The sequence below is a fragment of the Oncorhynchus clarkii genome, chromosome 19 (assembly GCF_045791955.1).
Source record: "Oncorhynchus clarkii lewisi isolate Uvic-CL-2024 chromosome 19, UVic_Ocla_1.0, whole genome shotgun sequence".
In the NCBI taxonomy this organism is placed as follows: domain Eukaryota; kingdom Metazoa; phylum Chordata; class Actinopteri; order Salmoniformes; family Salmonidae; genus Oncorhynchus; species Oncorhynchus clarkii.
The window spans coordinates 62,777,263-62,790,778 of record NC_092165.1 but is presented as its reverse complement, the minus strand read 5'-3'; the positions used below and the strand labels follow the sequence as shown (position 1 = coordinate 62,790,778).

Genomic DNA, 13,516 nt, shown 5'->3' with positions numbered 1-13,516 from the left:
TAATATTACCACATGGTGTCTGTATGTATCATCTAATATTACCACATGGTGTCTGTATGTATCATCTAATATTACCATGTCTATATACAACATGGTGTCTGTATGTATCATCTAATATTACCACATGGTGTCTGTATGTATCATCTAATATTATCATGTCTATATACAACATGGTGTCTGTATGTATCATCTAATATTACCACATGGTGTCTGTATGTATCATCTAATATTACCACATGGTGTCTGTATGTATCATCTAATATTACAACATGGTGTCTGTGTGTATCATCTAATATTACCACATGGTGTCTGTATGTATCATCTAATATTACCATGTCTATATACAACATGGTGTCTGTATGTATCATCTAATATTACCACATGGTGTCTGTATGTATCATCTAATATTACCACATGGTGTCTGTATGTATCATCTAATATTACCACATGGTGTCTGTATGTATCATCTAATATTACAACATGGTGTCTGTATGTATCATCTAATATTACCATGTCTATATACCACATGGTGTCTGTATGTATCATCTAATATTACAACATGGTGTCTGTATGTATCATCTAATATTACCACATGGTGTCTGTATGTATCATCTAATATTACCACATGGTGTCTGTATGTATCATCTAATATTACCATGTCTATATACCACATGGTGTCTGTATGTATCATCTAGTATTACCATGTCTATATACAACATGGTGTCTGTATGTATCATCTAATATTACCATGTCTATATACAACATGGTGTCTGTATGTATCATCTAATATTACCATGTCTATATACCACATGGTGTCTGTATGTATCATCTAATATTACCACATGGTGTCTGTATGTATCATCTAATATTACCATGTCTATATACCACATGGTGTCTGTATGTATCATCTAGTATTACCATGTCTATATACCACATGGTGTCTGTATGTATCATCTAATATTACCATGTCTATATACCACATGGTGTCTGTATGTATCATCTAATATTACCATGTCTATATACAACATGGTGTCTGTATGTATCATCTAATATTACCACATGGTGTCTGTATGTATCATCTAATATTACCATGTCTATATACAACATGGTGTCTGTATGTATCATCTAATATTACCATGTCTATATACAACATGGTGTCTGTATGTATCATCTAATATTACCATGTCTATATACCACATGGTGTCTGTATGTATCATCTAATATTACCATGTCTATATACAACATGGTGTCTGTATGTATCATCTAATATTACCATGTCTATATACCACATGGTGTCTGTATGTATCATCTAATATTACCATGTCTATATACCACATGGTGTCTGTATGTATCATCTAATATTACAACATGGTGTCTGTATGTATCATCTAATGTTACCACATGGTGTCTGTATGTATCATCTAATATTACCACATGGTGTCTGTATGTATCATCTAATATTACCATGTCTATATACAACATGGTGTCTGTATGTATCATCTAATGTTACCACATGGTGTCTGTATGTATCATCTAATATTACCACATGGTGTCTGTATGTATCATCTAATATTACCATGTCTATATACCACATGGTGTCTGTATGTATCATCTAATATTACCACATGGTGTCTGTATGTATCATCTAATATTACCATGTCTATATACAACATGGTGTCTGTATGTATCAACCAATATTACCATGTCTATATACCACATGGTGTCTGTATGTATCATCTAATATTACCATGTCTATATACCACATGGTGTCTGTATGTATCATCTAATATTACAACATGGTGTCTGTATGTATAATCTAATATTACCATGTCTATATACCACATGGTGTCTGTATGTATCATCTAATATTACAACATGGTGTCTGTATGTATAATCTAATATTACCATGTCTATATACCACATGGTGTCTGTATGTATCATCTAATATTAACACATGGTGTCTGTATGTATCATCTAATATTACCATGTCTATATACAACATGGTGTCTGTATGTATCATCTATAATTACCACATGGTGTCTGTATGTATCATCTAATATTACCATGTCTATATACCACATGGTGTCTGTATGTATCATCTAATATTACCATGTCTATATACCACATGGTGTCTGTATGTATCATCTAATATTACCACATGGTGTCTGTATGTATCATCTAATATTACCATGTCTATATACAACATGGTGTCTGTATGTATCATCTAATATTACCATGTCTATATACAACATGGTGTCTGTATGTATCATCTAATATTACCATGTCTATATACCACATGGTGTCTGTATGTATCATCTAATATTACCATGTCTATATACCACATGGTGTCTGTATGTATCATCTAATATTACAACATGGTGTCTGTATGTATCATCTAATGTTACCACATGGTGTCTGTATGTATCATCTAATATTACCACATGGTGTCTGTATGTATCATCTAATATTACCATGTCTATATACAACATGGTGTCTGTATGTATCATCTAATGTTACCACATGGTGTCTGTATGTATCATCTAATATTACCACATGGTGTCTGTATGTATCATCTAATATTACCATGTCTATATACCACATGGTGTCTGTATGTATCATCTAATATTACCACATGGTGTCTGTATGTATCATCTAATATTACCATGTCTATATACAACATGGTGTCTGTATGTATCAACCAATATTACCATGTCTATATACCACATGGTGTCTGTATGTATCATCTAATATTACCATGTCTATATACCACATGGTGTCTGTATGTATCATCTAATATTACAACATGGTGTCTGTATGTATAATCTAATATTACCATGTCTATATACCACATGGTGTCTGTATGTATCATCTATAATTACCACATGGTGTCTGTATGTATCATCTAATATTACCATGTCTATATACCACATGGTGTCTGTATGTATCATCTAATATTACCATGTCTATATACCACATGGTGTCTGTATGTATCATCTAATATTACCACATGGTGTCTGTATGTATCATCTAATATTACCATGTCTATATACAACATGGTGTCTGTATGTATCATCTAATATTACCACATGGTGTCTGTATGTATCATCTAATATTACCATGTCTATATACAACATGGTGTCTGTATGTATAATCTAATATTACCATGTCTATATACCACATGGTGTCTGTATGTATCATCTAATATTACCATGTCTATATACCACATGGTGTCTGTATGTATCATCTAATATTACCATGTCTATATTACCACATGGTGTCTGTATGTATCATCTAATATTACCATGTCTATATTACCACATGGTGTCTGTATGTATCATCTAATATTACCATGTCTATATACCACATGGTGTCTGTATGTATCATCTAATATTACAACATGGTGTCTGTATGTATCATCTAATATTACCATGTCTATATACCACATGGTGTCTGTATGTATCATCTAATATTACCATGTCTATATACCACATGGTGTCTGTATGTATCATCTAATATTACCATGTCTATATACCACATGGTGTCTGTATGTATCATCTAATATTACCATGTCTATATACCACATGGTGTCTGTATGTATCATCTAATATTACCATGTCTATATACCACATGGTGTCTGTATGTATCATCTAATATTACAACATGGTGTCTGTATGTATCATCTAATGTTACCACATGGTGTCTGTATGTATCATCTAATATTACCACATGGTGTCTGTATGTATCATCTAATATTACAACATGGTGTCTGTATGTATCATCTAATATTACCACATGGTGTCTGTATGTATCATCTAATATTACAACATGGTGTCTGTATGTGTCATCTAATATTACCATGTCTATATTACCACATGGTGTCTGTATGTATAATCTAATATTACCATGTCTATATACCACATGGTGTCTGTATGTATCATCTAATATTACAACATGGTGTCTGTATGTATCATCTAATATTACCACATGGTGTCTGTATGTATCATCTAATATTACAACATGGTGTCTGTATGTATCATCTAATATTTGTCTAACTCTCCAGCACTGCCCCCTCCACTTCCTGCCCGAGACACTAACCCCTGGGCCAAGACTCCTGGCCACGCAGGGCATCATACCCCCCCGACCTCCACCTCAGCACACCCAGGTAAGGACTAGAGCATAGAAATAGATTTAGGAGCCTCGGGCCCCTTGGTGTTTGGCTACTACTGTGGTTGTTATGTTTCTCTGGACTGAGACACCAGACCAGAACACAGACAGGCTGGTTCTGTTTCTCTGGACTGAGACACCAGACCAGAACACAGTCTGGTTCTGTTTCTATGGACTGAGTCACCAGACCAGAACACAGACAGGCTGGTTCTGTTTCTCTGGACTGAGACACCAGACCAGAACACAGACAGTCTGGTTCTGTTTCTATGGACTGAGACACCAGACCAGAACACAGACAGTCTGGTTCTGTTTCTCTGGACTGAGACACCAGACCAGAACACAGACAGGCTGGTTCTGTTTCTATGGACTGAGACACCAGACCAGAACACAGACAGGCTGGTTCTGTTTCTCTGGACTGAGACACCAGACCAGAACACAGACAGTCTGGTTCTGTTTCTCTGGACTGAGACACCAGACCAGAACACAGACAGGCTGGTTTTGTTTCTCTGGACTGAGACACCAGACCAGAACACAGTCTGGTTCTGTTTCTCTGGACTGAGACACCAGACCAGAACACAGGCAGGCTGGTTCTGTTTCTCTGGACTGAGACACCAGACCAGAACACAGACAGGCTGGTTCTGTTTCTATGGACTGAGACACCAGACCAGAACACAGACAGGCTGGTTCTGTTTCTCTGGACTGAGTCACCAGACCAGAACACAGACAGGCTGGTTCTGTTTCTATGGACTGAGACACCAGACCAGAACACAGGCTGGTTCTGTTTCTCTGGACTGAGACACCAGACCAGAACACAGACAGGCTGGTTCTGTTTCTCTGGACTGAGACACCAGACCAGAACACAGACAGGCTGGTTCTGTTTCTCTGGACTGAGACACCAGACCAGAACACAGACAGGCTGGTTCTGTTTCTATGGACTGAGACACCAGACCAGAACACAGACAGGCTGGTTCTGTTTCTATGGACTGAGACACCAGACCAGAACACAGACAGGCTGGTTCTGTTTCTCTGGACTGAGTCACCAGACCAGAACACAGGCTGGTTCTGTTTCTATGGACTGAGTCACCAGACCAGAACACAGGCTGGTTCTGTTTCTCTGGACTGAGACACCAGACCAGAACACAGGCTGGTTCTGTTTCTATGGACTGAGACACCAGACCAGAACACAGACAGGCTGGTTCTGTTTCTCTGGACTGAGACACCAGACCAGAACACAGACAGGCTGGTTCTGTTTCTCTGGACTGAGACACCAGACCAGAACACAGACAGGCTGGTTCTGTTTCTCTGGACTGAGACACCAGACCAGAACACAGTCTGGTTCTGTTTCTCTGGACTGAGACACCAGACCAGAACACAGGCTGGTTCTGTTTCTCTGGACTGAGACACCAGACCAGAACACAGTCTGGTTCTGTTTCTATGGACTGAGTCACCAGACCAGAACACAGACAGGCTGGTTCTGTTTCTATGGACTGAGACACCAGACCAGAACACAGACAGGCTGGTTCTGTTTCTATGGACTGAGTCACCAGACCAGAACACAGACAGGCTGGTTCTGTTTCTCTGGACTGAGTCACCAGACCAGAACACAGTCTGGTTCTGTTTCTATGGACTGAGACACCAGACCAGAACACAGACAGGCTGGTTCTGTTTCTCTGGACTGAGACACCAGACCAGAACACAGACAGGCTGGTTCTGTTTCTCTGGACTGAGTCACCAGACCAGAACACAGACAGGCTGGTTCTGTTTCTCTGGACTGAGACACCAGACCAGAACACAGACAGGCTGGTTCTGTTTCTCTGGACTGAGACACCAGACCAGAACACAGACAGGCTGGTTCTGTTTCTATGGACTGAGTCACCAGACCAGAACACAGGCTGGTTCTGTTTCTATGGACTGAGACACCAGACCAGAACACAGTCTGGTTCTGTTTCTATGGACTGAGACACCAGACCAGAACACAGACAGGCTGGTTCTGTTTCTCTGGACTGAGACACCAGACCAGAACACAGACAGGCTGGATTCAACTAAATTGATTCCACAGCAAGTCTGACGCTTAGCAAGTTAGCAACGTCATGATTGTCATCAATCAATCAAATCTATTGATAATGCTCTTTCTACATCATCTGTTGTCGGTGTAATTGTTCAGTTTTGAAGATGCTTTCAGGTTCAATTATTAGGATTTACTCCGAAACGTCTAAACATCCCATGATGTTTTCTCTACTAGGAGGTGATTGGACGACACCAGTGATTGTAGCTCCTCCCTCCGCCACATCGTCTCCGTCTCACCACTCCCACCGCCGCACGCCGTCGGAGGCTGACCGTTGGCTCGAGGAGGTCACCAAGTCTGTCCGTGCTCCGCAACTCGGGTCCACACCCCCCTCCCAACCGTTCCTCACCCCCAACCCACCAGCCTTCTCCATCCCCCCAACCCAGGCTTTCATTGTCCCCATGCCTTCCACCCAGGCCTTCCCTGCTACCCTACCCCCTAACCAGGCCTTCCCGGCTACACTACCCCCTAACCAGGCCTTCCCTGCTACCCTACCCCCTAACCAGGCCTTCCCTGCTACCCTACCCCCTAACCAGGCCTTCCCTGCTACCCTACCCCCTAACCAGGCCTTCCCTGCCACACTAGCCCCTAACCAGCCCTTCTCTACCCCCCCAACCCAGGCAGTTGCCCCTGTGGCCTTCATGTCCTCCCTGCCCCCTGCGATTCCCATGCTGGCCCCTCGCCAACCTGCCTACCACACCCAGGCCCCAGCCTCCTACCCCATGTCCAACGGGCTGCCCTATGCCCATCCCAGTGTGCCCGTGATGGGCATCACACCCTCTCAGATGGTGGCCAATGTGTTTGGTTCAGCCACTCAGCCCCAGGCGTACCCCACCCCCCAGTCCCAGGCGTACCCCACCCCGCAGCCCCAGGCGTACCCCACCCCCCAGTATGACCCTGATCAGCACACTGTGTGTATCCCCTTCAGCAACCCCCACCAGCAGCCCCTTCCCTTCCAGGCACCCAATGGGAGTGTAGCCTTCAACGGGGGTGGGGCCGACAGCTGGGCCCCTCCCTCCCTGCCCCCTCCGTCCTCCCCGGCCCCTCCCCTTCCCCCGCAACCCCTGGCGACGGCCGATCCCTTCGAGGCCAAGTGGGCCGCCCTGGAGAGCCACTCCCGCCAGCGCACCACGCCATCGCCCACTAACCCCTTCTCCTCCGAGCTGCACAAGACCTTTGAGATCCAACTCTAGAGACTGAGAAGCTGGGAGGAGGAAGTGGTGGACTGGGACTGAGGAGGAGGTGGTGATGATGGGGTAGAGGATACTTTTTTAATGAATTTGCAGGTTGGTGAGGGACGGAAGAGGAGCAGACTAGCCTTTCTCTCAGTCTCTACATTCGCCTGGATTGGCTTAGTGGAGGACCTGAGTGGAGGAGATGGATGGGTGGGTGGAGCTATCAGCAGGGATGAAGGATGGAAACAGTAGGACAGGAAGGAGAGATGGAGGTGCTGCTGCTGCTTACCAGACATTTCATTTGTATTGTGGGTTTAGTTGTGTTGTTGCTTTGGATGAAGTGGACATGATGACCCTGTGGAGTGGTGGATCTGAGAACACACAGCCCCGACCCCGAGCCCCAACCCCAGCCCCGACCCCGACCCCAGCCCCAACCCCGACCCCCAACCCCGACCCGAGCCTCAACACCGACCCCAGCCCCAACCCCGACCCCAGCCCCAACCCCGACCCCAGCCCCAACACCGACCCCAGCCCCAACCCCGACCCGAGCCCCAAACCCGACCCCAACCCCAGCCCCGACCCCAGCCCCAACCCCAGCCCCAACCCCAACCCCGACCACAGCCCCAACCCCAACCCGACCCCAACCCCGACCCCAGCCCCGACCACAGCCCCAACCCCAACCCGACCCCAGCCCCGACCCCAACCCAGCCCCAACCCTGACCCGAGCCCCGACCCCAACCCCAACCCCAGCCCCAACCCCAACCCCGAGCCCTCCCAGCTCTCGAGACACACTCAAACAACTTTACCAGGGGTTGCTACCCCTTCCTCCCTCTCCTGGTCCAGCTCACAGCGCCCCCAGGTGGCTGGAGTATGATCTGCTCTCCCGACCACCTGTCAGGCAGAAGGACTGCAGCACTGAAAGAGAACTGAGCTTCCAGACCAGAGGTTCTCATCTAAAAACATTTGAAAAATCAGAAAAAAGTGAGAGAATGCCAAAATCTTTATTTTTATGCATTAAGGTATATTTTAAAAAATAGCTTTGGAAATCTAACAGAAGAGTTGTAAAGTAATCTCTGCCAAGGGCACAGAGGATAGCTAGCTACAATGAGGGGATGTGCAACCTGTATACAAGAAACTATCGTATATTATAAATCTATATCTATTAAGAACACATTCGTGTACACAGCTCACGGCAACTGATTTCTGTGATGACTTGAAGAGAGAATGTGTTGAAGGGACAGCTGTTTTATTTTGTTTTCTATCTCATTTTGCCGTTCGTTGTTTTCATCCTGTGATTGGATGTTCTTCTCACTGTAAATAGTTCAATCGTCATTGCAGAAACCATCGATGTGGATCCAGCGGGCAGCAGTGTGGAACGGCAGTATGGGGTACCCTGGGGGTGTATTCGTTAAGAACCAAACGGGGGAAGGACCTACTTGAATTTTCCAATAGAAACTCTTGTTTCCCATTGCGTAACGTTTTGCTACGGTGTGCGACTAATGAATACACCCCCAGGCTGCCTCTGCTACCACTGATCTGCCCTCTCAAGTCTCCTTACTATGATAGTACTAGTCTAGTACTCGTTAGTACTAGTAATTAGTACTCATCTAGTACTCGATAGTACTGGTAATTAGTACTAGTCTAGTACTCGATAGTACTAGTAATTAGTACTAGTCTAGTACTCGATAGTACTAGTAATTAGTACTAGTCTAGTACTCGATAGTACTAGTAATTAGTACTAGTCTAGTACTCGATAGTACTAGTAATTAGTACTAGTCTAGTACTCGATAGTACTAGTAATTAGTACTCATCTAGTACTCGATAGTACTGGTAATTAGTACTCATTTAGTACTCGATAGTACTAGTAATTAGTACTCATCTAGTACTCGATAGTACTAGTAATTAGTACTTATCTAGTACTCGATAGTACTAGTAATTAGTACTCATCTAGTACTCGATAGTACTGGTAATTAGTACTCATCTAGTACTCGATAGTACTGGTAATTAGTACTCATCTAGTACTCAATAGTACTGGTAATTAGTACTCATCTAGTACTCGATAGTACTAGTAATTAGTACTCATCTAGTACTCGATAGTACTAGTAATTAGTACTCATCTAGTACTCGATAGTACTATTCGTTAGGACTTAACTACATTTGACTTCCATCTTCATTGTCAATCTTTTATTTTTTTGTGGTAATGTTTGTACTTTGTTGTTGTTGTATTTTAACACTACGGACAGTGTCATCTCCCAATTTTATTTATCCTTCAATGATATTATTTTTTAAATAAAAATGATTGATTTCCCCATATGATTTGCACAAGCACTATAATACAGTAGTTCATCACTTCATGACTTGTAGTGAATGATGGCCATCAGTTCAGGGCTTTAGTGAATGATGGTCATCAGTTCAGGGCTTTAGTGAATGATGGCCATCAGTTCAGGGCTTTAGTGAATGATGGTCATCAGTTCAGGGCTTTAGTGAATGATGGTCATCAGTTCAGGGCTTTAGTGAATGATGGTCATCAGTTCAGGGCTTTAGTGAATGATGGTCATCAGTTCAGGGCTTTAGTGAATGATGGCCATCAGTTCAGGGCTTTAGTGAATGATGGTCATCAGTTCAGGGCTTTAGTGAATGATGGTCATCAGTTCAGGGCTTTAGTGAATGATGGTCATCAGTTCAGGGCTGCGGGTAATGTATGTTTTCACCGTAACTGATATCTGTGTCTAGGGGGTGCAAAATTCCAGTAACTTTTCAAAAATTCCCAGGAATTCTAGAAAACCTGGGAATTTTGGTAGAGTTAGCGGGAAACATGCAACCCTATCGGTGTCAGAAGGACAGGGTGTCCTGACCTCTTTAACCGGACGGGGGGCCTGACCTCTTTAATCTGACGGGGGGCCTGACCTCTTTAATCTAACGGGGGGGGGGGGGGCCTGACCGCTTTAATCTGACGGGTGGCCTGACCTCTTTAATCTGACGGGGGGCCTGACCTCTTTAATCTGACGGGGGGCCTGACCTCTAATCTGGCGGGGGGGCCTGACCTCTAATCTGGCGGGGGGCCTGACCTCTTTAATCTGACGGGTGGCCTGACCTCTTTAATCTGACGGTGGTCCGGACCTCATTAATCTGACGGTGGTCCTGACCTCTTTAATCTGACGGTGGTCCTGACAGTGAGTCCAGCTGTTTGCAGTGGAAAGAGACAGAGAACCTGTTTCTCTTTCTCCGGTTTGAGTCCTAAATGGAACACTATTCCCTACATAGTGCACTACTTTTGACCAGGAGTAAGGAGCGGTAGTGTGTGTACAGTGCATTTGGAAAGTATTCAGACCCCTTAACTTTTTCCCACATGTTGTTACGTTTCAGCCTTATTCTAAAATTGATTCAATTTAGGGCGGCAGGTAGCCTAGTGGTTAGAGGAGGCAGGTAGCCTAGTGGTTAGAGCGTTGGACCAAATACCTGAGCTGACAAGGTTCAAATCTGTCGTTCTTCCCCTGAACAAGGCAGTTAACCCACTGTTCCCCGGTAGGCCGCGCTATGGAGCAGGTTTTCATCAAGGATCTCTCTGTACTTTTCTCTGTTCATCTTTCCCTCGATCCTGACTAGTCTCCCAGTCCCTGCAGCTGAAAAACATCCCCACAGCAGGATGCTGCCACCACCATGCTTCACCATAGGGATGGTGCCAGGTTTCCTCCAAATGTGAGGCTTGGCATTCAGGCCAAAGAGTTCAATCTTGGTTTCATCAGACCAGGGAATCGTGTTTCTCGGTCTGAGAGTCTTTAGCTACCTTTTGACCAACTCCAAGTGGGCTGCCATGTGCCTTTTACTGAGGAGTGGCTTCTGTCTGGCCACTCTACCATAAAGGCCTGATTGGTGGAGTGCTGCAGAGATGGTTGTCCTTGTGGAAGGATCTCCAATCTCCACAGAGGAACTCTGGAGCTCTTTCAGTGACCATCGGATTCTTGGTCACCTCCCTGACCAAGGCCCTTCTCTTCAGATTGCTCAGTTTGGCCGGGTGGCCAGCTCTAGGAAGAGTCTTGGTGGTTCTATAACTTCTTCCATTTAAGAATGATGGAGGCCACTATGTTCTTGAGGACCTTCAATGCTGCAGACATTTTTTGCTACCGTTCCCCAGATCTGTGCCTCGACACAATCCTGTCTTGGAGCTCTACGGACAATTCCTTCAACCTAATGGTTTGGTTTTTGCTCTGACATGCACTGTCAACTGTGGGACCTTATATAGACAGGTGTGTGTCTTTCCAAATCATGTCCAATCAATTGAATTTACCACAGGTGGACTCCAATCAAGTTGTAGAAACATCTCAAGGATGATCAATGGAAACAGGATGCACCTGAACTCAGTTTCGAGTCTCACAGCAAAGGGTCTGAATACTTATGTAAATAAGGTATTTCTGTTGTTTTTGCTTTGTCATTATGGGGTATTGTGATGTCATTATGGGGTATTGTGATGTCATTATGGGGTATTGTGATGTCATTATGGGGTATTGTTTGTAGATAGATGTGGATTTGTATTTAATCCATTTTAGAATAAGGCTGTAACGTAACAAAATGTGAGAAAAGTCAAGGGGTCTGAATACTTTCCAAAGGCACTGTATATAGTGCACTACTTTTGACCAGGAGAAATGCACTATATAGGGAATAGGGTGCCATAGGGCTCTGGTCTAAAGTAGTGCACTATATAGGGAATAGGGTGCCATAGGGCTCTGGTCTAAAGTAGTGCACTATATAGGGAATAGGGTGCCATAGGGCTCTGGTCTATAGTAGTGCACTATATAGGGAATAGGGAGCCATTTGGGATGTACACTCTGTCCCTCACTCTGGTCTGACATACTTGTTTTATCAGGCCTTTTTAATCAAACCAGTTTTATCAAGCCTGTGAATACGATAAGTTCTCTGATCTTGTGAACATGATCTGGTCTCTGATCAGTTCTCTGATCTAGTGAATATGATCAGTTCTCTGATCTAGTGAATATGATCTGGTCTCTGATCAAGTGTTCTCTGATTTCATTAGTTTATTCCACTTCTTTCCAGAACAATTTAAGCTAAAAATATGTAATAAATTGATGGTGGAAGAAGAAAAACAAGCTTCTGGGTGTTTATGAGTTCCCTGTGTTCCGTGAGTTCCCTGTGTTCCGTGAGTTCCCTGTGTTCCCTGTGTTCCCTGTGTTCCGTGAGTTCCGTGTGTTCCGTGTGTTCCGTGTGTTCCTTGTGTTCCCTGTGTTCCCTGTGTTCCCTGTGTTCCGTGTGTTCCCTGTGTTCCGTGTGTTCCCTGTGTTCCGTGTGTTCTGTGTGTTCCCTGTGTTCCGTGTGTTCCCTGTGTTCCGTGTGTTCTGTGAGTTCCCTGTGTTCCCTGTGTTCCCTGTGTTCCGTGTGTTCCGTGTGTTCTGTGAGTTCCGTGTGTTCCCTGTGTTCCCTGTGTTCCGTGTGTTCCCTGTGTTCCCTGTGTTCCGTGAGTTCCCTGTGTTCCGTGTGTTCACGATGCCTTTCTTTGACTCTGCTACTAGTGATTTGCATATATTTAAAAAAGTAACTTTACCTGCTAAAACTTCATCTGCACACTGCTATATTAAGTCAGATTTAACAGGTATTTGTAATAGGAGTTTTTTTTCTTCCAGAAGACAGTTATTAATTCAACATCTTCATGAAACATGAAAGTAAACAATTGGAAATTGCCATGCGTTCATATTTTTCTGACTTCCAACTCAATTTTATGCAATGAAGGTAATTGTGTAAGATGTATTTTTTAAACCTCCTGCTTTGGGCTGGATGTTCATACATCCATATATCCATATGAGCAGAATTACTGTTTGCCTAAATTAGCCTTGAAATCGACTATTTTCTGGAAGCTGTGCAGTGTCATGTTCCTACATTTTTGACACATTGGCCAGCACCCACCGAGCAATTTGAGGTCCAGCCAATGGCCTTCGGCCCCTAGCCATTTGATTGACAGCTAGCATTAGCAAGACTCGCACACAGCAGAGAGAGAGCAATGACGTCCTGCACATATCTGCACACATATGACGTAGTACACCATTTTCAGGGACCCGTTTGGGCACTTGAATGCTACTTTCAGAACAACTGGAAAATCTCT

The 13,516-nt window shown here is 43.9% G+C and overlaps 1 protein-coding gene across 4 annotated transcripts in view; it reads left to right on the top strand.

The window, feature by feature from the left end:
- LOC139375473 (protein numb homolog) overlaps positions 1-7,783 on the top strand; it is a 107,006-nt gene extending 99,223 nt beyond the window's left edge. For all 4 annotated transcript variants that reach the window (XM_071117290.1, XM_071117292.1, XM_071117291.1 and 1 more), the window contains 2 exons: positions 4,061-4,162; positions 6,407-7,783. In XM_071117290.1, coding sequence (XP_070973391.1) covers positions 4,061-4,162; positions 6,407-7,422 — 1,118 coding nt within the window. In that variant the 3' untranslated portion in view covers positions 7,423-7,783. The remainder of the gene's footprint in view (positions 1-4,060; positions 4,163-6,406) is intronic.
- Positions 7,784-13,516: the final 5,733 nt, after the last annotated feature.